The 26,850-nt window shown below is 44.8% G+C and overlaps 1 protein-coding gene across 2 annotated transcripts in view; it reads right to left on the bottom strand.

Annotated features, from left to right (window-relative positions):
• Ypel2 (yippee like 2) overlaps window positions 1-26,850 on the bottom strand; it is a 53,903-nt gene that overhangs the window by 10,665 nt on the left and 16,388 nt on the right. Inside the window, exon 2 of one of the 2 annotated variants that reach the window (XM_090351750.1) lies at window positions 22,157-22,469. In XM_090351750.1, the coding sequence (XP_090207876.1) occupies window positions 22,157-22,273 (117 nt within the window). In that variant the 5' untranslated portion in view covers window positions 22,274-22,469. Of the gene's footprint in view, window positions 1-3,911; window positions 4,126-22,156; window positions 22,470-26,850 lie in introns of those variants that run through there. The other variant, XM_090351751.1, reaches the window with a different exon arrangement.

The raw sequence follows: 26,850 nt of genomic DNA, 5'->3' as shown, positions 1-26,850 counted from the left end.
TTCAACCTCTCTTAGTTCCTACATCTTTTTCATCTGTGAATGGCAGATGAAATGACTAGACCATTAGGAACAGTATGTGATACAAGGTAAATGAATGTAAAATGTTCCTATCTTTCCATCTTTCCCTTAAGCACTCTCAGGAGTCTCACTGCCAGGGATCTGACTTCTGGCTTTGCCATGTATTACCAGATAATTACCCATAGTTGTGAGCAGAGCAAGCCCCATTAGCTTTTCTGGGCCTCAAAGTGCAATCTTAAACAGGCACACTGAAATAATGCTCCCATACCAGTAGTTGTTTAAAAAAATACATAACTGTGAATGAAAGCGCTTCACATACTTTATATGTTTTGTTGTTAAAACTTATGGTGGTCAAGTGTGCTGGCACACACCTATAATCCCAGCACTGGGGAGACTGAGGTAGGACCACAGGCTACAGACAGAAGATGATGAATTAGCCAGCCTCGGTTATGCAGTGAGATTTCATTGTAAACAAAAATAGGACTTTGAGTGGCAACTTTGACTATGATCCTAGCTATTTAGAAGGGATCATATTTTTAGGTCAGCTCAGATGAAAATGTCTGGGAATGTACCTGCTACCCCCAGCCACATCTGCCAGTGTGGGTTAATGTCTCCACCAGCAAGTGTGAGGCCCCAAGTTCAATCCCCCGTACCAACAAAATGGTGGTGGTAATCCTATAGAGAAGTTCATCTTGGTGGAAAGCAAAAGTGGAAAGCCTATGAGGTTTACTAGGGGCAAAGTCATAGATTTCATTCCAAAAGTTGAAAACCACAGGGATCCTGATTGGGTTTTGGCCTAAAGGAAACATATGGAGAAAGTTATAATAAAGAACACTGTTGACTTCCAGATTTAGAACAGGAATGCAATTTAAAAAAGCTGAATGTGTAGCTAAGAACAAAGAAAATTAAAGGGGATTGCTTCCATTTTCTCTCTAAAATAAGAACAAAAAGAAATGGACTTAGCGGGAAATCAGAGATTTGTGTTAATTACACAAAGGAAGAATTTCTTGGCTGCGACTTCCACATTGGGACACAGGTCCCCAGAAAAACTGGGCTAAAACTAGGTCATTCATCGCATGTACTCCTGAATTACCAGAAGCTTCCACTTATCTAGACCCTCAGAGGTGGAGGAGTGGCCTAGCAGCAAGATGGTTTGCTTAAGGCTCCTCCTTTCATATCTTTGGGATATGATATGAACAGGTGATCTGAGGGGTAGGGAAAGGACTGGCTTCTTAAGAATCTGAAATCAGAAGGACATGGTAGCATTGATCATCCCGAAACTGGGAAGGAGGCCTAGGAGGTATGTTTTACTATTGAAATGGGGGGGCTCTGGGGTGTATGGCATGTAAGGAGTAGACTTTTCCCCAGTTTCCTTTTCTGTCAGCCTGCTTGACCTGCATGGTCCCAGAGATGGGTTTAGAGACCAAGGATGCACCTTCCTGCAAGGCCTATCTGCATGCTTCAGTGCAAAGGATGTAAACTTTGGAACCACACAAGGCTTTAGACCTGGTCCTTATTAGCTGTGTTATCCTGGGCTTCAGGGTCCCATATACTCAAGGGCAAAGCACTTCTTATTCTATAATGCCCTATTCCTCCTTGTGCTATGATTATTACAGTTACGTGAGTACATTAGACACAGTGCCTCACTTGTCACAAGTGTTTCATATGGTTCCCTTCCCATCCACAATTTTCATGATTTCAAAAGGGAGCTCTGTGACTTCCCACAAAAGCTCTAGACTTGAGATCACCTCAAGTTCCAGGCTCCCCCAGGCTCCTCTCCTAGTGTTCCTGTGGGCCACAGATGGGCTTCAAAGTGGGATTTTATTCTGTTGAACCAAGAGCAGGATAAGCCTCTCTAGTGTGTGGCAGGGAGTTAGGATGGTAGATGCCAATGTAAACATGCAGCCAGTGGGAAAACAGATGCTGCCAGCTCCACATCCTGCACTATCTCCTCCCTCTCCAGAGGAACACACTCTTCAGAAGGTTAAGAGTATGCCTACAGCCAGACATCTCCCCATCCCTTACAGAACGAAGGCTGCACTTTCTCTTGGTTGGCTTCTCAATTAGAAATCGTTTGTGGAATTCAGGGTGTAATTGCAGCGAGCCATTACTATCTGAGCCCTGAGTTCAGAAATGCCAATTAAGCCTTTAAGAGGACAGTAATATTGGAGCTCAAAATTCTCCCCAAACCATCAGGTCCTTGCAAACAATTGTGATGCTCTTGTTTTAGAGAAATGTCTAGGAAGTACAAATACCGACTTTCTGATCATTTATAGTGTAGTCTGTTCTGTATGCCTGTTCCAGAAGCCAATGGAATACTAACATGAAAATGTCCTTTTAATACAAGATATCCAGGGAGCCCATGAGTCAAGACCCACAGGAAGTCATTCCTTATGAACAATCTAGACAGAAACATCGAGAAGCCACCTTTCAAAACCGGCACCATATGCCACCGAAGTGATCACTTTAAATAATAGATGAGATTAAAAGAAGACTGAAAACTGAGGGATGATAAGGTGGCTTAGTGGTAGAGTGCTTGCCTGGGATGCATGAAGCCCTGAGTTCCATGTCTCAGTACAACATAAACAAAAAAGGCCAGAAATAGTGCTGTGGCTCAAGCACCAGAGTACTAGTCTGGAGCAAAAGAAACTCAGGGATAGTGCGTAGGCCTTGAAAAGAAGCTGGGCGCTGGTTGCTCGTACCAGTAACCCTTCCTGAACTCAGGAGGCTGAGATCTGAGGATTGCAGTCCAAAGCCATCCCCGATAGCAAAGTCTGTGAGGTTAATCTCCAATTAACCACCAGAAAACGGGACGTGGGGCAGTGGCTCATGGGGTAGGGCAGTAGCTTTGAGCTCAAGGACAGCACCCAGGAACAGAGTTCAAACCCCATGACTCTCGCCCTCCGCCCCCCACATACAAACAAGTAAGTAGAGGTGTGGCTCAAGTAGTAGAGTACCAAACTGGAGCAAGTAAAACTAAAGGACAGTGTCCAGGCCCTGAGTTCAAACCCTAATAGTGCTGCATGTATGTGCATGCACACGAGTGAGGACATGCATGCATGCATGCACGCACGCACAGCAGAAGCTAAGAAACATACCAGGATCATACCAATAGTTAATAGAAGTCCTAGCAATCTGATTCCAAATCCTAGGGGTGACTAAGGATGGGTAACAAGGAAATGATCCAAGTACCATCCTAGAAAGAAGAGGAGCTTAACAAAATAGACAGAAGACAGACATGAGGATGTACAAAGCACTTTCACACACATTAGCTCCATACAACAGAGAGTATGAGTTCAACACATAAGCCTAAGGCTTTGATTTCAAACACCAAGATTTTTCTAGAAGGTATTCCTGTGGAAGAAGTGATTTCTAATTTAAAATATGGATCAATCTTAGAACTGATGAAAATATTGTAGGTTACGCAAACTCCCTATTTACTCAGCAAATTTCATTCTTTCTCTTAAGTATGTTTATCCTCAAGGATGATAGGGCTCAGTTGAAGATTTGAGGAAGACATGCTTCACTGTAAATGAATTGATTTGAATTCTTGTTTAACGAGTAAGTAGCTAACTATGAATTGTGTTCAGAGTTTGGTCACTATCAAATGAATGATTATTTCACAACCCATGGGGGGAAAAAAAATCAAGGCCTTTCAGCAAAAAAGCAAAAAATTGCTTATTTCTTTGGCATCTGGCAAAGAATGATTAGAAGTCTGCTTGGAGACCTGTAGGGAGGGAAATGTAATCACAGTCCGCTAAAATCTAATTCAGTGAATTAAGGTCTGGACGGCAAGGATGACCTCAAAACACAGCATGACTTCATCTTGTTTGAATTTCATAGACTCATGACCATTGAAGCGTGAAGGAGGCGTGCAGAGACCAACTACTTACCTGAAGCATGACGGCTTTTGCCCATGTTACTATATAACTTCTCCTTAGCATTTTCTCACAGGGAAAACCTAGGATTTCCTGGGGAAGCCCATTCTACTGCCAAACTCTTATGAGCCGAGCTCCATCACCTGAGAGCTTCTACCTTTAGATGCTAGAACTCTTTGGGTTACAGACGAACACGCTTCCTTTCTAAAAGCCAAAATACCTGCCAATCAAGAAACTTGGTATAATGGAAGAATTGTGTACAGAATGATCCCATGAAATTCTATCATCTAGTAACCACTATATGATGTTTGCACAATGAAGAAATCTCCTAGTGATGCATTACTGTGACTATGTCATCATAACTAAGCAACATATTGCTGTGACTGCATGAACTGGATTCAAGTGGTCCTTTCTCTGTCTTACGGTTAGTGATGTCAAGCGAAAGGAGGTTGGTTAATGTGCTCTCTACACTATTGCTATTGTCAAAGCTTAAAGACTAGCATATACCCACTAGCAACCTGTGTATTCACATACCGTCGGGGACTGGATTTACAGACTATGGACTCATGAGCTGTGAAGAAATATATTACATAAAAGGATCACAGAGAACTCACAAAGATTCTTAAGAGGAAAGAGAAGGGATCATGTCACAAAGGCATTGGTGATACCTGGTACTTCCTGTAGAAATGGAACACTATTGGGTCAGAATAACCAGCCTGTCTACTTCCATGCCTGCCAGGTGAGGCTGCCTAACTTGACTCTAAGAGGATGTCCTTGGAAAGAACCCTGATCCCCTGGGCTGCAATTGCATCATTTATGAAATGAGGGGGTTGAGCAAGGTCTCTTCCCAAAGGGAACATTCTGGGAGTCCATGTTCCCAAGAGAATAGCCGCCTCACACACTAAATGAACACTTGACTCTGAGTTAGACTTCCTGTTTACGTATGGTTTAAAAAAAATAGATCTTTTCTGTTCATTGGCTGATCTAGCTTATCTGATAATTCAAGGTTCTCATGGTTAAGATGTAGAAGCTTAAATCCCTTCCACATATTCTAGGGCTCAACCTTCTTCAGCTAACATAATAAAAGCATTGGCCTCACTTTGAAATACTGAGAACTAGAACTTTCCTGGGCAAAAAAAGAAAAAGTGTTTTGTTAGCCTAATACAATCTATGATAGTAAAGAATGAGGTAGGATGAGCGGGTGAGGTGGCTCACGCTACACAGGAAGCTGAGACCTGAGGAGCGCGGTTCAAAGCCAGCCTAGACACTAACATTTGTGTGACTCATCTCCAATTAACCACTAGAAAAGCAGATGTGGAGCTGTGGCTCAAGGGGGTAGGACGGTACCCGTGAGCTGAAGAGCTCAGAGACAGCACCCAGGACCAGAGTTCAAGCTCCAAGACAAAAAAAAAAAAAAAAAAAGAATGAAGTAGAGGGCCTGGACCATAGCCTACTGGTAGAGTGCTCACCTAGCATGCATGAGGACCCAGGTTCGATTCCTCAGCACCCCATACACAGAAAAAGCCACAAGTAGTGCTGTGTCTCAAGTGGTAGAGTGCTAGTCTTTAAGAGAAAGCCCAAGGACAGTGCTCAGGCCCTGATTTCATGCCCTAGGACTAGCCAAAAAAAAAAGAAACCCAAAACAAAAAAACAAAATAAAGCAAGGAAAAGAGAATCTAAATGGCCAATGGTATGATATGAGAATGGCTCAGAATAGCTTCGCGTAGTTAGACGAATAAGTCTGTGGCTCCATGATTGGTAACAGCAAGTATTTAAGGTACAGCTACGAAACCTGAAACTTGGTGGGCACCACTGAGTATCTTCTTATCTCTGCCCAGAAGAGATGTCCAAGAAAACCAGGACTAAAATATGCCAAGAATAGGACAACATCACAATAAATGGGGGAAATTAAAGAGTTTAGAAGCTGGGTGGGGCTGGAGAGGCCAAGAACACTGTGTACAAGCTGGTTCTAGCAGAGTGCTTTCCTTGGAAAGGAAGCTAAGGTTGAAGAAGGCCAGCCCAGGTAACGTATCCCAAGGATAAAGCAACTGGAAGGATCAATATAAACTCCTACGTAACCTGTATTCCCACCTCATCCTTATATGCGAATAGTATTAATAAATGAAAGAGGTCCAAATGGATGTTTAAGACATTAATCATTATTCTTTTAAGGCTTGCCCAATATGTAGCCTAGACTGTCCTCTATCTTCTCTTCCTGTTTCAGCCCTCTTACATTTTCTATAGCTTGACGAGCTGGGGATTATAAACCAACTTTCTTCTTAATTCAGTCAGTAATAACCCAGAAGGAAAAGCAAGTAGTATTATCTGCATTTTATAGGAAGGGCAGATGGGACTACAGTCACTCCTATAATCCAGATCTCACATGACTCCAGCTTTTCCAGTCATCTGCTTACTTTGTTCCCTGGGCACTGTCTACCTTGTGCACATCTAAACACAGGGCACTACCCACTGACCTTCCCTTGTTGATGGGAGTGAGAGAGTGTAGGAGCCTTAAACAAAGGGCAGTAAATCTGAAAGTAAAACTTGTTCGTTTTTAAACAAGGACCAGCCAGTTGGACCAAGGACTGGGTGTTTCCATGAAAATTCCAGAACTTTCATGTTGCTCTATGAGCAGAGCCCAGCCAGGATTGTGAGCCATGCTATTTTGCAGCCAGCTAGAGTCTTTGATTAGGTCTAGAGAGGGACTCAATTAGCATCATGGAAACAAAGCAGATTTCAGAAAGGAAAGGTCAGCCACAAGCCCCAGCATTTGCTATCAGTCATCTGCCAAGCAGGAAGTACTACTCAGATCTATTTTTAATCATCTTCCCTAGGCTAGGGCTCCTGGGAGAATGTAGAGGCCTGGGTTATTCCAACACAAACATTTAATTGCTACCTTTCTGTACACATGTTTAAACAGTCTCTTGATACTCAAGATCAACTTACATATAGAGAGAGGCTCTGTCACCTGGGCAGAGACAAGGTCATCATTGAAAGAATGCCATGGGTGGGGAGCACCCCTTGGGGAAATGACCTGAGACTGTCTGGGGTATCAACTCTATATACCTGGATAGTCCCCAGAACTAAATTCTAGCTATTTACTTTGCTTGTAAGTGCCAGGGAAGAGATAAGAGCCTGGATATCGTAGTATAAAGCCACTCCCCAAGAAGCAAGACAGGCCAAGAGATCTGTACAAGCTTCCCTGTTGTTCCTGTCTTACTTTTATATATCTATCATTTTGCAGAAAAGTAAATTAAAACAAGCTCAGCTAGGCAGTAACCTCATTCATTACTCAATTTATGGAATGGATGGAGAATAGAGAAAGGTTTCATCTCAATTCCCAAGGACCCAGCTTGTATGTACTGTGGCTAGCCCATCCAAATCCAGGAACATTCTGTCCACTGGCTTCTTCCCTCCCCTGTCTCAGCAGTAGTCATGCCTCAGCTCAATCCAGCACAAGGAATGAGACATCTCAGAATGGTTTGGACCAGGCATTTGGCATAGCCAGGGAAACTTACTCAGAAAGAGCCTGGCTCAAGCAGCCCCTGGCCCACACATGGAACAGAGTTCCCTTGTCCCTTGATGCTCACCAACTTTCCACCTTCAATTTCTACTGTAGGGTAAAAGGCCTAAGCATATGTACAATTGGATCCCAGCCAAGCCAAGTTGCTGTGGCCAGTTAAGGCCTGGGGCCAGGTGGCTAGCCACCACCTAGGCCTGCCCCGCCCAGCACAGCCCAGGGGATCTGCTGGGCTTGCAAAAGGGTCTACACTAAGATGGTGACATGTCTCCATGATCCCTCCCTCTCCTCTCCCCTTAGAGGCTGATGTGCCAGCGAGCAGCCAGTGAGAAAGCTAAGCTGAAAGGGCACCTTGGCTGTAGGATCACTGCCTGAGGACGTGAAATAAGAGACTAGGTATTTGAAGCAACTTAACACCAGCTCCAGAGAAGCCAGAGGACAAGGGTAGGAAAAGAACTGAATAGACAGGCCCCAGTGTCACTGGGAGGCACTCCTTCCCCCCTCTCCCCTCCATTCTCTTTCACTCTTCCGGTGACAGGGATCTCTGCTCCATAAACCCCTGACTGGGGAGGGGAGATCGGGGGGGGGGGGGAGGGGGGAAGGCCACTGCACAGGGTCACTCCCTCTCACCCAGTTGGACCACAAGTTAAGGGCTTCTGAGCCCTGCTGACTCCCAAGTTCCTCTTCTTGTCTGGCAGAGGGAGACAGCACAGGGAGACACAGTGAGGGAGAGGAGGAAGAGGGAGGGAGGGAAGAGGAGTGGGGAGTTAATCAACAAACCATCTAAGAAAGGATAACTGCCTCTGATGAGGTTCACCCTGCTCTATGTCCCCAGCTCTGCACATGGCTCTAGGTGCCAGAATGCCACCCCCTCCTCCCAAGGGGGAAAAAGGTAGAACAGAAGCAACCTTGGGTGTCATGTGTGGTCTAAATCCCAAGAACAGGGAGTTCCCAGATTTCAGGGCCAGGACCATGGGCTGGGAAGGACTAAGAGAAAGCACTGTGCTGAAGTTTCTTGGCTAATTCAGAGCGGAGACTTAGGCTGTGTAAGAAGAGGTAGATATGGGCCTGGAGTTTGGCCTAGTGGTAGAGTGGTTGCCTAGCACACGCAAAGACCCGGGTTCGATTCCTCGGTACTCCACACACATAGCAAAAAGCCGGGAGTGGTGCTGAGGCTCAAGTGGTAGAGTAGTAACCTTGAGAAAGTCTGAGGACAGTGCTCAAGCCCTGAGCCCAAGCCCAGGACTGGCAAAAAAAAAAAAAAAAAAAGGAAAAAAAAAGAGGTAGATATTGGAGTCTCATTTACAATTCCTAGATGTCTTGGTCAACCCAGTCTATTTAAGACTTACTTTCCCCATCCGAAAATGGAGGAAACAGTAGTGTATTACTCTCTGGATTGTCATGAGGAAAAATACATAATTGAAGAATGGAGGTGTGGCCCCAGTGGCAGAGTGCCTGCTGCCGACCAAGGGCAAGGTACTTGTTGAAACCTCAGTAGCACCATCAGGAAAAATAAAAACTGGAGCCGGGAGTTTGGCCTAGTGGTAGAGTGCTTTCCTAGCAAGCCCTCTCAGTCCTACATACATAGAAAAAAGCCAGAAGTGGTGCTGTGGCTCAAGTGGTAGAGCTCTGATTTTGAGAATCCATTATAATGCTTTCCCCTTAATAAACAGTGACTTTAGGGGGCAAGGCATTTGGCCTAATGGTGGAGTGTTTGCCTAGCATGAAGACCTGGGTTTGATTCCTCTGTGCCACATACACAGGAGGGGGGGGAAAAGCCAGAAATGGTGCTGTGTGGTTCAAGTGGCAGAGCTCTGCCTTGAGAAAGCCCAAGGACAGCGCTCTGACCCTGAGTACCATCCCTGGGACTGGCAGAAAAAGAAAAAAAAGAATAAACAGTGACATAACTGGTTTCATGATCATAGGAACAATGGTGTCTACATGTATCTTCCATGTACTAAAAATACAGGTACTACAACAGTGACTTCCAGCTATTAGTAGTAGTTACATCAAAACAGGACAGGTAGTACTAGTTAAAATTATTTCCAACCAGACTTGGCAATGCACTCAGGAGGTAGAGATAGGAAGATAGCCTAAGCCACAGAGTCAGACTCTCTTTAAAAATAAAGATGAGGATTAGCTGGGCATGGTGGCTCCCCCCTGTAATACTAGCTACTCAGGAGGCTGCGCCCTGAGAATCATATTCGAAGCCAATCCAAGCACTTAAAAAGTCCTCTGTAATATTTAATCACCAGAAAACCAGAACAGACACTGTGGCTCAATGGGTAGGGTGGTAGCCTTGAGCTGAAGAGCTCAGGGGCAACACCCAGGGCCAGAGTTCAAGTCCCATAAATAAAATGATGGTGGCTGGGCTCCAGTGGCTCACACCTGTAATCCTAACTACTCAGGAGGCTGAGATCTGAGGATCATGGTTCAAAGCCAACCCAGGCACTAATGTCACTGAGGCTTTTAACTCCAATTAGCCCAAGAAAACTGGAAGTGGCACCGTTGCTTAAGCTCAGGTGGTAGAGCCATAGCCTTGAGCTGAAGAGCTCAGAACAGAGCCCAGGGCCAGAGTTCAAGACCCAAGGCCGACACCCCCACCCCCCCCCCAAAAAAAAAAAGATGATGATGATGAAAGCAAAACAAAATAAAATACAAAAAAACATAGCATAGTTGGATTAGGTCGAAACAATCCTGAAAGACAGGAGATGCTCACTCTTGAATTGCTGGCTCTGTACTTACAGGATCCTGGACAGCAAATACTTCTTAAACCTTGCATCCTAGGTGATTGCTAGGGTCCCTTGTCAAATCTGCCAGGTAAGCATCTAATTCTGCTAACTCTACTATTCATAAGACTTGGGAGCCAAGGCCCAGGAATCTGTTTTCTGATAAAACATTGACTATTCTTCAGGCCCTCAACAACATGAAGGCTCTATCAGTTGTTTCCTTATTTCCTGTTCCAAACCTCATGGCTGTACCAAAAACCATCTGAATTCTTTTTTTTTTTTTTTTCCATCTAAATTCTTTAACTAAGTTCATCTTTCAAAATAGTGGAACTGCAATTGCCAGCTTTCAACAACTTAGAAAGCCTCACTGAATTAAGCCAGAGCAGTCAGGCGAGACAGTGTCTAGGCTTCCAGGAGCTTCTTAAGGCCTCTCAGAGTTCTGGCTACTCATCATTTACCAATGATTTACCTGCTTGCTGTTGAGCTGGAGGCATCACCACGGACAGAGCCTTGATTACTAATTAGACAGAGCATGGCACCTTCTCCATGCTTATCCACTGTGATCCAGCACCAACACTGATATTCACATGAAGCTCTACTTTATAGACACCAGACAGCTGATTTCGCAAAATAGGCCACGCTACGATATTGTCATCTAACCTCCATCAAAATCACTCCCTGACTTCAATCCCTCTAGCTTCTGTGACCCACAGCAGAATGAGTTTGACCTTTTTCTTTACCCTGTGTGACCCACCCCTCACTGGCCTCCCTGGACCTCCATTGGCCTCTTGGTCCCTTAAACTTGTTCTGTCTGGCTCACGTATGGTGCCCTGAGCTTGAGCTCCAGCTGTTCAGAATGCCTTCCTCCTTCCTATCTACTTAGTAAGCCTGCATCTTAGTCTTTGCCCTCATACCACCCTAAGCAATCACCTACTCAAAGCTTGTGTTACCACATTTTATAATAACCTATCCGTTTGCCCTTTATGCTAAATCATAAGCTACCTGAAAGGATTGTGTTGTGCCCATCTCAGCAACCCCAATACCTCAATGCATACCAAATGACCACAGGGGTTAGGTGACTTGTCCAACAACACACTGGAAACTGTAAACAACTACAAAGCCAGGCCTGAAGCAAAAATCAGCCTGTAATTCAGGGTTTTGAAGAGGGGGTCAATGACTCTCTGCTCCTCCCCCCTTCCCCACAGTCTTCCCACTGGAAGTGAGGAGGTTGTAGGAAACTGTGGACTCTAACTTTTGGTAGGAACTTGTAGACACTGAGTGACAGGTTGAATGAAGTCTAGTTTGGCCATGAATTCTCTACGCAGCTAATTTGACACCGGAGGGCCAATTACAACCTATCAATTAGTACGGGGCCATAGTCACTACACTACCCATAGCAAATGCAGCCACCAGGCCCATCTGAAATTCCTCTGGAAATCATGTCAACCCATTTCTCCAGCACCTGCTCATAACAGTCAATTCCAACAGCCAAACTAAGTTAGCAAATAAGCCCAAGGCCAAACTGGGCCTCTCACCTGTTTTGTAAATAAAATTTTACTGGAACTCAGCCATAATCATTTGTTTATACATTCTCTGTAGAAGTTCTGTCTGGAGACTATATATCCAGGAAAATCTAAAATATTTACTATCTGGCCTTTATGGGGGGGGGGGGACTGGATCTAACAAAAAACAAAAACAAAAACCCAGGAATTAAGACTCTAAGCAGCCTTTTTTCTCCTACCATGGTAGGGACTTGCTCTTACCCTGCAGTTTAGTGGACCAACTGGCTTTTGAATGAAGTCATTTCTTTTTTTAGGCCTAGTTAACAGGCCTGGGATCCAGAGTTGTTGCCTCTCAGAGACAGGCAGGAGCCTGAAACAAGAGGCATGTGATGGTGCCTGATAGCGCTCAATAAATGTTTACTGAATAAATAAAAAAATGGGAAGTGATCCAGTCTGGGACCTGCACAAAAGTCCATCCTCCCTTTGTCCTTCCCTCTGCAGTGTCAAGGTGACCAGTCTCACAGGTGGCAGGCAGCAGCCTGGTGACCTAGATGTGTCAGACCTTATCTTATCGGCTTTCCTCCTTCCTTATGTACTTAGGCAGTCCTACCCCCACAGTGCCCAGGGCCCACAGGTCTGTTGTTTTTATAGCAAAGCAGACAGGCAGGGAGGAGCTTTCCTCCCCCACAGATATATTTTGCTTTCCTTTTTTTTCCCCCAGCTAAGCTGAAGATAAGAGGAAAATATGGGGACATCAAGCATGCAGAAGCTCTATCAAGTCTGCTTTCCCTTTTTCCTCTCTCTCTCTCCTTCCTTGTGGCCCCCCACCCCTGGTGAACTGGTATGAGAAAACTGATTGTCAAGGCCTCCTCACAGTCCTGCCAGACAAGTGGAATATTCTACATGGAGAGGCTGAGGAAATGGCGGAGGAGCTTTAGAAGGCCTAGAGCAGACATTATCCCAAGGTGAGAAGGCCTGGCCCAGATTACACAGGCAATTCCCCCTTCCCCACCCCAAAGGACATAGAATAACAATGGCCAGGCTTACCAGCTACCTCGGGTAACGGGGTGTCAGTACTTTTGAGCACCATGAAAAGGCTGGAAATGTTGAGTTCTCAGCTGGTTTAACGAATGCTACAGATCTGGCTGTGCCTGTGCTGTGCCCCACCTTCTTCAGCTGCTGGTGCCCAATGGTGCTACTTAGTGGGTACAAGCTCAGTGAGGACAAGGCTTCCTGAAGCCTGCCACCGTGTACCTACTCTGACAGCGAGAGTTCACTATGTTGAGAACCGATGCTAGAGTTCAGTGCCAGCAGCTTCTGAGTTCTTCTAGTTTGCTGTGTGTTGTTTTTTCCCCCACTGAGCCAGGCCTCCCGTGGTGGAGTCTGCTTTGTCAAAACTTGCTTCTCTGTCCTCTCATCCAGCTGTGAGGTAATCAGACTACTGTGAATGCACATGATAGGGCCCACACTGCCAGGGAAGAAAAGAAGCTCCGTGGTACCCAAGATAATTTTCCTTTGGGCATCACAAATTGTCCCTTTAAAGACCTAGGAGAGAGAAGAGAGAAAGACTGGGAGCATGGCCTAGTGGTAGATTCCTGCACATACACAGAAAAAGCCAGAAGTGGCGCTGTGGTTCAAGTGGCAGAGCACTAGCCTTGAGCAAAAAGTGTCCAAGGACAGTGCCCAGGCCCTGGGTACAAGCCCGAGGACTGGCAAGAAAAAAAGGAGGGGGAGGGGGAGAAAAAGACATAAGAGAGAAGAGTACGGGGGGAAGAGGGGGGGAAGAGTGTACCACCTGCTCTTTCCCTGACATCACTGAGGTTTAGAAGGGAGGGAGTTTATAAGCTGATTAGATGTTGCTGTTGTTTTAAGCAGCAGCTGGTGGAGCCATCTCCTCTCTTCCTCTCCTCCTCCCCTCCACTCCCTCCTCCTGTGAGTCATCGTGCCAACAGCCATGGACTGGGAAGGGGAAGGAAGCTGAGAGTTTGACAGCCCTGACCTCAAGGATAACACTCTGGGTCACCAGAGCAAGCCCTCCCCAGAGTTTTGCTAAGCTTTGGGAGCAAAGATAACTGAGATTGTTTTGTTTTGCTGAAATAAAGAACCCTACCCCATCCCCTAGGCTGGAGCTTCACAGACAGAAAGAGGCAAACTGAGAAGCAATTCTCAGCTCCTGTTCCAACACCAGGCCATGAAACCCTTTTCCCCATGCCTGGGTGGCTGTGGTCTGAACAGATGACTTAAGGGTCAGAGGCACTAACCACCTGACAGTTTCTAGGGGAAGAGGTAAGGAAGAATTTTTTTTCATTTAAATTGATCTAGGAAGGCCCCCTGCTGCTGGCAGATAATGCCCTGGAAAGCAACAGTGTAGTGCTGCCACAGCTGCTATTTATCTCTGGAGACCTGCTGGTCTCCTTGGAATTAAAAGGAACAAGAGGCGCCATGATTAGAGGCCTCAGGAGACACTACAGCCACTGTGTGGCTACAGTGCAATAGCGAGGACTCAAAAGGAAGGAAATGAGCAAATAAGGCCGGCCCCAGTTATGTCTGAGTGCCACTTTCCATTTGTTTTGGCTTAGTCAATATCCACAGAATAACAAGTTGCCAACATTTATTACAGCATTTGATCTGCAGTAAATGCGCAACTATTTTACATTGATTATCGTATTGAATTCCAACAAAAACCCAACCAGATATCTAATATTAAGATCATTCTGGTTTTACCACCAAGAAATGGAGAGGTCTCTTGGTGAATTGCCAGAATTTAAGCACAGGTGTGTCTGTTAGTCACTAAGGCATATGGCTATGGATCAAATGCTATTCTGTCAGAATCAGAGGATGGAGGTAGCAGTAGATTCAGGGAGTCATAGCCACTGCATTCACTTAGCTGATGAAGAAGGAAAGGTGAATAGTCTTGCAAGATCACAAGGCATCTTGCTTTTACATTTTGGGCTTTTCCAGGATTTACAAGTGGTATGGTAGAGAGTACAAAATTAACAGTTCTCCATTTCTTTTATTGTTGTTGTTGGGGGAGGGTCTCAATTCCTTATCTATAAAATGAGGTATAGAAAAGCAAAGGTCTCTCTGGCTCTAAAGTTCAAGAGTCTTATAATCCCAGAATACCTGAATGATACATAAAGAATGGCTAGTGGTAGAGTTCATACACAAAGCCCTGGGCTAAATTCCTTAGTAACACATACACAGAAAGCTAGAAGTGGTGCTCTGGCTCAAGTGGTAGAGCGCTAGCCTTGAGAAAGCCCAAGGATAGTGCTCAGGCTCTGAGTTCATGCCCAGGACTGCAAAAGAAAAGAAAGCCATTGACCAAGAAGTATTGTGCTCATAACCTCGCTTTTGCAACTGTAAACCCTTCCCACAACTACTTAATTGTTAAAAGATGCTGCATATATCAGGTATGGCAGCACAGATCTGTAATCCTAGCACTCAGAAGGCTGAGGCATGATAATTTCAAGTTGAGCCAGCCTGGCCTGCAGATAGTGCAAGTTGGAAAAGAAAAGGGGACAGGAGGGTAGAAGACAGTGAAAGGGGAGGGAAAGGAAAGGGAGGAAGGGAAGTAGACAGGAAAGGAGGGAGGGAGAGGAAGAGGGAGAGAATCTAGGGAAGGAAAAGTTTGAGTCTAATCACAATAGCATACATATTCCACACTACATGCCAGTCATCAATAATTAAAAACAAAAGTAGGCAATGAGTTCTATATGAAGGTCCTGGGTTCAATCCCCAGGAGGGATTCTCCAGCTAAGAAAAGTAGCAGTAAGGAACAAGCATAGGATTTACTGTACATATTATTGGGAGATCAACCATATAGAGCCAGTGGCTAAATGACAACCCAGGCCAAACCCGCTTGTGAGGAAGAGGGAACTGGCTTTGAAGTAGATATGGCTTCTAGTAACCTTAGCCTTAGGCAAGCCACTTAATCCCTACACTGAAGGGTGATGTAAAATATGGGATGGAGTAAGTCTGGAAGAGTTCCTGGCATACATTAGAGATTCAATAAATAGCAACAATGCAGGATTTTTGTTTTGGTTGGATTTTTTTGTTTTAATCGTAGAGTTCTTTAAGATGGTGAACCTAATCTCAGCTGCTATATTCCTGCATCCCCTCAAGAATCCTAGTGCAGAAACTGTGTTGGCTTCCATCTCTTTAACCCTAGCACCAGCCCAAAGCCTGCCTTGACATTTTATTCAACAAAACAATCGGTGCATGACTGTGGATTCTGGCCAGGCCCCAAAAGCTGTAGTAATGCAGAGTCCTCCCACATGGGTTGGAGGCCAACAGCTACTTCTTTGTCTCCCTCCACTGCCACTACCACCACCAAGTCACCCCGTTGAGAAAGCTTCTTGCTGGCCTTGTTGGTACACACCTGTAATCTCAGACTAACTGAGGTAGAACAATGTAGCTGGAGACCAGCCTTAGCTACATAGCAAGACTGTCTCCAAGCTACTTCCTCCCCCTCATCCCCTTCTACAAAAAAAGAAAAGTAGGGACTCAACTTTGTGATCACCTGTGCCACGTAGTGCTCAGACACTAATGTACAAGGGAATCTATGATTAAGACCTTATTATAGGTATTTGTGAACCACAGAGTTATTTTTTAGGGCATGCCTCATTGCTCAAGTCAACATTTCCTCTTGGTATTTAAAGTAACCATGTAGAAAGGATCACGTTTGGGCAGACTTGTGATGCAGCTACTGTAGAAAAAACAAATCAAAACAACACAAAGATGATGATTCGTGAGACTTGATCCCCAGAAGCTCCCTGGATAACCAATGATTGAACAATGCTACCTACGTTGATTTTTTTCACTGTTTTATTTTTCTTGTTATTTAAGTTTCAATATTATTATGTACCCCAGGATGGCCTAGAACTTGCTATGTAGCCCTGGCTGGCCTCAACTCACAATCCACATGCTTTGTCTCTGAAGTGCTGACATTTCATGCATGGGCCACCAGGTCAGGAGTTGTGTTTGTTCACTGTGAAAAGTAGTGTTCCACAACTCAGGACATAAGAATATTTCTATTCCTCCGCCAAGCAGGACAAGTAATTACTGAATGCCTCCTGGTGTCTGAACAAACTCAACATCTGCAGGATTGCCCTCTTATAGTTCACGCTTTCTTTAGGTTTATGCTGTCTGATGTCACAGCAGCGCCAGCACTATCACCACAGCCCAGTGCTTACCATGACATTTCCCAGGGAACCAAGGGAAAAAAGAAATGAGGGAAGTTTGAGAAATTATGGACCTGAACTTATTCTTCATATCACATTTTCAGTACATTAATTTGTTTTTCTTTTGTTCCATTTCTAGAGCTTGCATTCAGGTCCTCAGAACCATGCCTGAGCTTCCCCCCTCTCCCCCCGCCAGGGCTCTACCACTTGAGCCACACAAGTCTACTTTTTTGTGGTTAGAGATAATATACTCAAACTTACCTGGCTTGGCTGGCTTCAGCAATCCTCAGCATCTGGCTTCAGGATATCAATATTTAAGAGGGAAGTTTTATTGTACAGTGAAAGTAAGTTGGTGGTGGCAAGAATGAAGAGAAATGATGCATTGCCCTAACAGGAGAGTCAGCAGGGCTAAGACAGAGTTTGGTAACTCCAAGTCTATGACCTCCACACCACTGCTCTCAGGGTACATGTTTTGTGGGGAATCACTGGTTTAGAACACTACAGGCCCAGTCAGTGGCAGAAGTTGGAAAAGAAGTATAGGCTTGGCCTTTGGGCAGATCCCAGATCAATATGGGCTTCACAACATCTTTGCCCTCTGAACCCCTCTTCTCAGAGAAATTTCTTTCTCAAAGAAATCTAGACAGGAAAGGAAAAACCCAAATGCCACCACAGTCAATGGAACCACAGAGAGAACAAAAACAACCTGCCTCCTCCTATGCTCCTGCGAGCAAGATAGGCCAGGGTTCCTCACACCAAACACCGCCAAGGCTATGAGGTAGAAATCCCTCAAGCTGATCACTTGACTTGCATGTGGCCTGTTTCCTCATGAACAGAGCCTGGGCTAAACGATCTGCAATTCTGGGAACCCACAAGACAATTTGAAGAACAAAACAAAAAAATAACATAGCATGGGAAGATGTTGCTCTGAACACCTATTCTACAGCCTCCTACAATGCCTTTCTTCCAGATCCCTGAGCAGGAAAGCAGCATTTGTGTCTTGGAATGCAGTCACAAGTGTCTAAATGGGTTTGTGATCAACTCATTTCCCATTCCCCAAAGGCCTATTGCACAATTTAGCAGCAGGGTAGGCAAGGCAAGGAGTATAGGCAACATTTCACACAAAATCTTTGTCAAGACCCACGTTTCCATTCATAGACCGGTGATCACTGATTTAGACTGTTCTCACTTGAGGCAACTCATCAGTCTGAATCTATTATTTCATAACCAAAGTATATTTTTATACAAAAGATGGCATGATTAAGAAACAACAGTGTGAGCCAACTCAAAGTATCTCTGCATGCAAACATACCAGCATTTATAACACAACACCTCCTAAGAAAGAAATTGTAGGATGCTTTAGCACATCCCCCACATATTTCTATGATCAATTTAGTGTTTACACACGTGTGTGCGCATATACATATATACACACACAGAAAGCCTGTGTTATCTTTCTATATGGACTGTGCTTTCTACTGTCCACTGCTCTTTCTTCATTCCAATTCAAAACTATCATGGCTAGTCTAAACCTCCTTAGTATCAGCATGAATAATATACCCTTAGACCTACTTCCCTCTGTATTTTTTGACAATAAGGACAAGAGAAGCAACTGAACTACTTTAGATTTGCACAGAGGTTTGTAATTTGCAAACCGCCCACATATTCATGATCTCATCCGAGCCTATAATAAGGCAATGAAGAAAACCAGCTCCTTCCCCAGTGAGCAATGTTTCTCCTAAGATGTCTTTCTCAAGGTAGCTCACATGACACGCTAGTGACCTGCCATTTTTTTTTTTTTTTTTTTTGGCCCCTTTCTCTTTCTGGCCCGCTTGCTCCGGCCCTGCTCGCTCTGGCCCGGCTAGGCCCCCTTTCTAGCTCAGGCCCCGCTCGCTCCGGTAGTGGCCTGCCATTTGCTATGGTGTGATTGCTAATGCCCTTCAATTCATGTTGATAACCCACCAAGATAATGGTAGGAGAATATGAAGCCTTTGGCAGGTTGTTCATAAGGGCAAGGCTTTGTTTAAATGAAGACTACTGTCCTTATAAAGAGGCCAGAATAAGCCACATACAATGGCACACACCAACTTCCATCCTTAAAGGACTTAGAATACCATTAAATAGAGAGAGAATATTATCTTTCCCCTTTTTATAAAAGACAGATTGAGGGATTGGGTAGCCCACTACAGGCAACTAAGCCTCTGCACATGCAAAGTGCACATAGGATTCTTTACACACACAACCATATCAATATAGACTCTAGTTGTTTTTAAAATATATATATATATATATTTTTTTTGCCAACAAAATGCTGAGCTTTCCAGGCCCTATTGCAAGTACAAAGTATCATTTAATTGCACTGCAATACAGGCTCCAGTGATCTGTAGCTGCTGCCCAGCTCTTAACTCCCACTGGACAGATTCTGAAACCACACAGGAGATTAAGTCAAGAGGGGAGAACAGGAGGGACATTCTCTCCTTGAACTTTCTTCAGGAGGAGGGGAGGGGAGACACAAAGAAAGGCCCATTTTCCAAGAAGGAGACTGGGGTAATGATCTTTCCATTAAGTTGACCTGCATAAGAATGTATAGATTATTTAATGCCGGGGGTGGATGTGGAGTGAAATAAAGGGATCTTTGTACAATGCCAACCACAGTTCCCTCACTCTTTCCCCATAGTCAGGCATTTTACCGAACTCCTTAAATCATCCAGCTCTAATGCACCCCATCTGTGCACCGGCTGTAGCCAATGAAATTAAAGCTGTGCTGACTTTGGCCTGGACTTGTGAATGAGCCTTTCTGCCCCCTAAAAGGGGCAGGAAGGAGGACATGGAGCCAACAAAGACTTTTTTGCTCCATTACTTGTCTTAAGTCTCAAGCCCCATCTATCCATCTATTTGATCATTTACTGAGTTCTTGCCATGAGCCAAAACACAACCAACTCAAGGATATGAAAAGAGCTCATGAAGAGGCGTAAGAGAGACGGTGCTGGCAGAGGCCTCAAGTACCCTGTCTAGTATTCAGAGAAAGCTGTGTAGCTCCTAATGCCCGAAACAAAGTGAAGAAAACTTGCAGGAGTCCTAACTTAGAAGACAGCCCTGAAAGATCCAAGGCCCAATATACCAGGTCAAACAAATCAGATATAAACTTGAAAGGCCACTATTATCTGCACATATTCTACTTCTGTAGGTCATACAAGGCCCAGCTCAAATCACTTTTGTAAAATAATCTCTATTTTGAGATTCTTTGGGCAACTTTTATTAAGTCTTAGCTCCTTTCTTGGTATAAAACATGACTAGCTGCCTTACTACAGATTTCTTGTGAAGGCCAAGTGGAATACCCCTTACGCAGTTTTTAGCACATTAATGTTAAAATTCAAGTTGCTGGTTAAGTCAATCTGGGGGGAGGAGGAGTTGGTTCTGGGGCTCTGAACTATGGCTCTATCTCATGGCTAGTGATCTACCATTTCAACCATGCCTTTAGTTTGGCATTTTGCTGATTAGTTAGAGATGGTATCTTGAGGACTTTTCTCCCAGGACTGGCTTGGAACCACAAAACCCAGATCTAAGCCCTCTGAGTCACTAAGATCACTAAGATCACAGGTGTGACCTACTGGCATTGCCTCCATCTACACAGCTCACTACTTCCTTGGACTTCCCATTAAATGCAAGCACTTTCTTTGTAGGTTTCAAAAAACAACCGGTGTCCAGAGAACTGCATGCTCTTTTATCAGTACCACAGCCTCCCATAAACATACAAGCTTCCAGACAAGGGGCTACTGCAGAAAGCAAAGGGACTCTTGAGATGAGGCAATTAGAGCTGTACCAAGTGGTATACAGCACCTTTCAGCAAAGACTGACTTCAAACGCCTGAGATCAAAGCCCAGTACCGTTGGGGTCGAGAGTTTGGTCTACTGGTAGAGTACTTGCCTAGCATGCACAAATGTTCGATTCCTTGGTACCACATACATAGAAAAAGCCGGAAGTGGTACTGTGGCTCAAGTGGTAGAGCTCTAGCCTTGAGAAAGCCCAAAGACAGTGTTCAGGCCCTGCGTTCAAGCCCCACGATGGGCAAAAACAAACAAAAAAACCCATTACTGTCAAAAAAATAAAAAAAAAGGAAAAAAGAAAGGGATCTAAAAGATAGTTGAAATGTAAAGAGCATAAAGAAGAATCAATTTCAATTAGTATAGACTCTAGAATAGATTGAGAATAAGGAATTCCATCCTTGGGCCTGATCTAGAGAATTGCGACTATGGTAGGCATGAGTAGTCCACCCAGCTAGGCAGTAGTATCCTGTAACTATAGAGCCCTCTCCCAGCTCTTGCTAAGGCTACCAAACCACAGGCAAGGGAAGCAAGGTCATCTTATAAATAGATCAGGAACATTTTCCTCTTACTTGTTTGGGTCTGCAAAAAGGGTTGTTTTTTACTAAAAGGGAACTTTTAAGTCCAAGTCCTGATGAAAGATGATGTTTAAGGGAAATAAGGTCCCCCTTGTTTCTTTGTCACATGGCCTAGTGAAACCTGTTTGTCCTCCTCTAAGAGCTGGGGCTGGAGGAGTTAGATCCCCACCTAGGAATGTTACTGTTACGATTCAGTTCCTGGATTATACAACTGGGACAATCCCCACCTCCAGACCCCAACTTTAGAAGCAGTTGTCAAGCCTCCTCAGAGAAAACTGTTCCATTCTTTCTCCTGACTATGATCAAATGTCATTCCATGGATCAGCTCTTCAACAGGCCGTTTTGTCCTCCCAAAAGTCACTTTCTTTGTAATGCCACAGCCTCTCAGCTAGCCCTGGAGCTCTTATTTTAGCTAATTAATTCTCTGGGGGTATGGGGAGTATAGCTCAGAGGGAAAGCACTGGTGAAAAGCCCCAGGTTTGATTCCCAGCAGTAAAACACAAAGCAACTCTCTTCAAGATTTAAGGGACAGCACCCAGGCTTAGAGTTCAAGCCCCACAACAGATCCTCCCCCTGCCCCTCCCCCCCAAAAGAATCCTCTCCTCTTCATCTACCAACCTAAGCCATGCCACTGTGTTCTCATTATTCCTTTGTCCTTCTTTTCTCTAGCCTGCAAGTTGCCAGCCCCCAAAGATTCTGACATAGAGGACATCGAATCCTCCCCGCCCCCCCCCAAAAAAATCAAACAATGATCTTGTCCTTGCAACTTGGGAGATGTTGAGTGACAAACCTCATGTGGGTCAGCCCTCTCTGTACAAAACACGAAATCCAAAAGGTAGTCTTTGTCAGGGCTTGTAAACCTCTGCAACCCTAAGAACAGTAAGTGCCCTCCCCAGGGGTAGGGAAGAAAGGCCTGCAGGAAACAGGTACCTTGGAGATTAGTTCATCATGATTGGCCAAGTGAGCTCTGCAATGGATGCAGCTGTAGGTCCGGTGGCAGGAGGGCAGATATGCCTGGAAAGTCTTAGATCTTGTCATCTTCACCATTGGCGCCGCTGAATGTGGAGTGAACTCCGGGGCTGCCCACGAAGCACTCCCACAGGATGGGTCGCACGGGAAACACCGGAAGACACAGGTAAAGGCCGTGGTTCAGCAGTGGGTGGGTGTGGGGCAGGCTCCACACACTGGTGACGTCTTCAGAGGAAGGACCCCCAGCAGAGGTTTAGGGCTGGTTTTCAGCAGCCTGCAGGGCCAAGATAAGGGAAACCTCATTAGCTGACAGGGCAAGGATTCTGGAGGAGAAAGAGAGCCATATTCATGGAGTAACACCACCCCCTTCGCCATCCCTTACACCTGTAACCAGACTGCCCAATGAGTAAGAAGCCATGAATGAATCCCTTACTGTCATGGACTCACTGTATTGAGACTTGTCATCAACACAGCACTTTCCTGTTCCCTCAGGGCTAACCAGCTCATCTGAAATGTGACTCCCCTTTTGCAATGGCTTGCTCAGAAGTACCCAGAAAATGAATGAAAAGAGATGGGTAGGATTGGGAAAGGGGAATTGCAAGAGAGGTAACACTGATCAAGAAACCGTATATTGGCAAGTACTGGCATTGAATTGAAGCCCCTTTGTACGACTAAATAAACAGTCTCCAAACAGTGGGCTTTACCACTACTCCTCCCATAATACCAGCAGCCCTCAGACCACAGTCTCAGTTTTTAGTCTTGTTTCTGGCTGTTATTTTCATTTGTTGGTTTGTTTTGGGCTGGTCCTGTAACTTGAACTCCAGGGATGGGAGCTACCTCTGAGTCTCTTCGTGCTCAAGCCACTAGAGCCACGGCTCCATTTCTGGTTTTTTTTGTGTAGTTTACTGGCAGATGAGAGTCTCACAGACTTTTCTGCCCCATCTGACTTTGAACTGAGGTCCTCAGATCTCAAACTCCTGAGTAGATAGGATTGTAGCTGTGAACCAGAAGTGCCTAGCTAGTATATTTTATTGAGAACCCAGAAGCACGGAGAGTGAAATAGTCCCCAGAGTACGCAAGCACATAGGTGAGCCCCAAAGTCTGTGCCTCACTGCCTTTCCATGTCTTACCCTGGCTCCTTTCTATTCCCTAGACATCAGTTGTGGTGGCGGCACCCCACTTGCCTCCCTCTCAGGAGACAGAGTGGTAATTAACACCTGCATCATGCTTTTGCAGATGAAATTATATAGATAAGAGATTGAGGGGAGGCAAAATGAGAAAATACTTGGTGGATTATGCCTGGGATTCATCAGAACATTAGAGGAAAGCCCACAACTCACAGCTTTCTTTTTTCTCTAAACCTCCCCAGCAACCTTCCCACCACAGCAATCAGCCATTCTACCCCTGTATGGTCTAAATGGCAAACGTGACTGTCTAGTACAAGTCTGTTGATAATGGACATTAGCCCTGATCCAACATTGAGAACGTGTTCTTCTACAGCACTGAGCCAAGTTGGCTTCATCTCCATTAAGTCTCATACATGAGATGTCACTATGAAAGGGATTCACTTACAGGGAACTTGGCATGAAATCTTTCTTCCTCTGACTCTGTCCCCCACCCTCCGCCACACACACACATTCTGTATTTTGGTTCTGTTTCGAACCCATGACCTTGATCATGCTTAGGCAAGTCCTCTACCACTTGAGCTGCACCTCCACAGCCTTTTTGCTTGTAGTTTGCTCGTATTTTGAGACAGCAGTCTTGCTACCTTTTCCCAGACTGGACACAACTGGCAATCCTCTTTCCTCCACCTCCTGAGTAGCTGAGATTATAAGTATGTACCACCATATCAGTCCTACCACTGTTCAAGATGTGAGAACTGTGGAAATACCAAAAGGATATGGAGTTGGGGAATGATTCCACCAGCTTTGCCAGACCATCAGAAAGGAAGACCTATAAACTTTGATACAGAGGCCCTATCATCATATCCTGAGCATACTCCAGATGAGGTGAATGAACAAAACAGCTTATGATAGACCAATGCTGACAGATGTTAACCTGTTATAGGTGGTTGTATCCATATAAACAACCCACCTCCCCTTGTGGTTTCCCAAGATACTTCCACCCTTTCTAATATTCTATTCCATTACTGAGGAATAGAAGAGGAGAGTGCTGAGCTAAGTTAAGGAATCAAGAGAAAGTAAGGAATACACAGGAAGTTGGTTAGCCATGACTCTCCACTGGGGATCACATCTGCACTGGCCCCATTAGGTCTTACACCAACGGAGAGGAAGAAGGGAAACAATGGCCCCAGCATCCTCTCTGGGTTTACAGAGCAGCTCCAGAGTCTGTTTTCTTATGCGTGCAGACAAGCTTCTAAATTTCCCTGGGGTAGAATTATTTCTTTTCTTGCTTCTTTCTGTAGGAAGCCTAAAAGTTTGCAAGGAGATTTCTAGTCATGCCTATTTTCAAAACTGCATTCCAAAAGTTATTCAGACCTGCCTTATACAAAATAAACCTTTGCACTAAACATTGTACTAATGTATATCACAAACATGTAACTAGGCACACACTTGCATTCCTCTCCATGGCACTGCACATAAAGAAAAAAAAAGTCACCTACATGAGCCAATGGCAGGGGTTGCCTGGAGCTGGAGCACAGGCAATATTAGCCTTGGCTGCAACTAACTCACCAGGCTACTCTAGCTCTTTATGAATTCATAGGCATCCTAAAGAGGTGACTCCCTGTACCTTGCGTAACTGGTCCAGTTCAATGAGGGAAAGAAAGGTGAAGTGCAAAGAGCATGACATGTTCCCTGTGATTGTGAAGAAAGAAGAAAATCACCTAGTATGGTCTGCTTCATTTTTAAGGGAAAAATTGGTTTTTTTTGGGGGGGGGTCAAATGTGGGGCTTGAACTTGGGCCTGGGCACTGTGCCTGAGCTCTTTTGCCCAAGGATAGCACCCTAACACTTGAAGCCAAGGCATCACTTCAGCTTTCTGACCCAGCTGACTTACAATGGCACCCACATTCTCAGCTACCTGAGTACTAAGATTATAGATACTTGCTTTGGAGTTAAGGGAAGTAAAGGGTTTAAGGCTATGGAAATCATCACACCTAACATTTGGATTTTGGTCCTGATTAATAGAACCATAGGGTCTATGAGCTTTTGAAGTACAACTCATTGAGCATTTTGTGGAGTTCAGATTGATTTCCAACAATAATCAAAGGAGCTCAATATTTAAAAGCCTCAGGGCATACATACAAATTAAAGAGCATTTAAAGTGAACTAATAATCCATCACAGTGAAAATTGAAGAGTTGCTACCACCCCTGGCTGGCTCATGCTGATTAAAATGGAGAGAAAAGCTGTGAAATATTATGATTAAAAACAAAGAGCTTGGAAACACTACCTTGAGAGGGAAATGCATAAAAGGAGCACACACCATCCTGACTGGCCTAGCTGATAGAAAATCTTTTTCCACCAGGAGTCACAGTTACAGCTGAAGCTCAAATCAAAAAGCTTCTTTAGTTGAGCCATGGAGAAAAGAACTTAGGCGTGATCCAGAAGCCAGGCTGCACCACCACACACAGAGCCACAGAAACTGACCAGCAGGTGGAACTGGCTACAGAAAGCAACTCCTCCAGACTCAGGACTTTCCAAGGTGTGCCTCTATGGTATTATTTCCCTGGGATGCTTTGGTTGAGAGTGGGCGAAGACTAGACTTGAAGGGGGCTCTGAAATCTCAGAAACCAGTTCTGCTCCTTTCTGCCTGGATGGCTTTCAGCTAGTTCAACCACTCTGACCCTGAGCATCACCACTTCTGATAATAACAATTAACACCAACCTACACAGGGTGCTGACTTGCAATGAAATGAGCTAAGCGATTTCACAGGACGGGCACACAGGACACACCAAGATTGGTATTTTTAGGTCAGTAAAAAACAGATACTACTGGAAGAAACACACACACACACACACACACACACACACACACACACACACACACAAAATAGGGCTGGAGCATGGCTTTGTAGTAGAAATGCTGCTTGGCTAGCATATATGTACACAAGAAAAAAAAATTAAAGCCAGAAATGGTACTGTGGCTCAAGTGGTAGGGTGCTAGTCTTAAAAAAACCCTGAAGGACAGTGACCAGACCCTGAGTTCAAGCCCCAGAATGGGGGCGCGGGGGTGGGGCAAGTACAAATAGACTAGGGACTTAAAGACCTTTAAAAAAAATACAGGAGTTTGGCCTAATGGTAAGAGTGCTTGCCTAGCATGCACAAAGACCCGGGTTCGATTTCTCAGTACCACATACATACAAAAAGCTGGAAGTGGTGCTATCGCTCAAGTGGTAGAGTTCAAGCCTTGGGCAAAAGAAACTCGGACAGTGTCCAGGCCCAGGGGGTCAAACCCCAAGCATGGGGGGGGGGAAAAGAGTCAAAGCCTACAAACAGTTCAAATCTCAGCTCTACCACTTACTAGATATCTAAGTTTACATACATTAATCTCTCAGAACTACTACATATGTACCTATCAAGATTTCCAGAATGTATTACCGCCTCCATTCGTGAAGGAAGGGTTCACAGTCTATCTCATAACCTACATTGCAAAAACAGAACAAGTTCGTATTCCCATGTCAATGGGATTTGGA

This window comes from Megascapheus bottae, chromosome 17, assembly GCF_031878675.1.
Source record: "Megascapheus bottae isolate mThoBot1 chromosome 17, mThoBot2.hap1, whole genome shotgun sequence".
Classification (NCBI taxonomy): domain Eukaryota; kingdom Metazoa; phylum Chordata; class Mammalia; order Rodentia; family Geomyidae; genus Megascapheus; species Megascapheus bottae.
The sequence above is the reverse complement of the archived record's forward strand: the minus strand, read 5'-3'. Positions and strand labels throughout refer to the sequence as shown.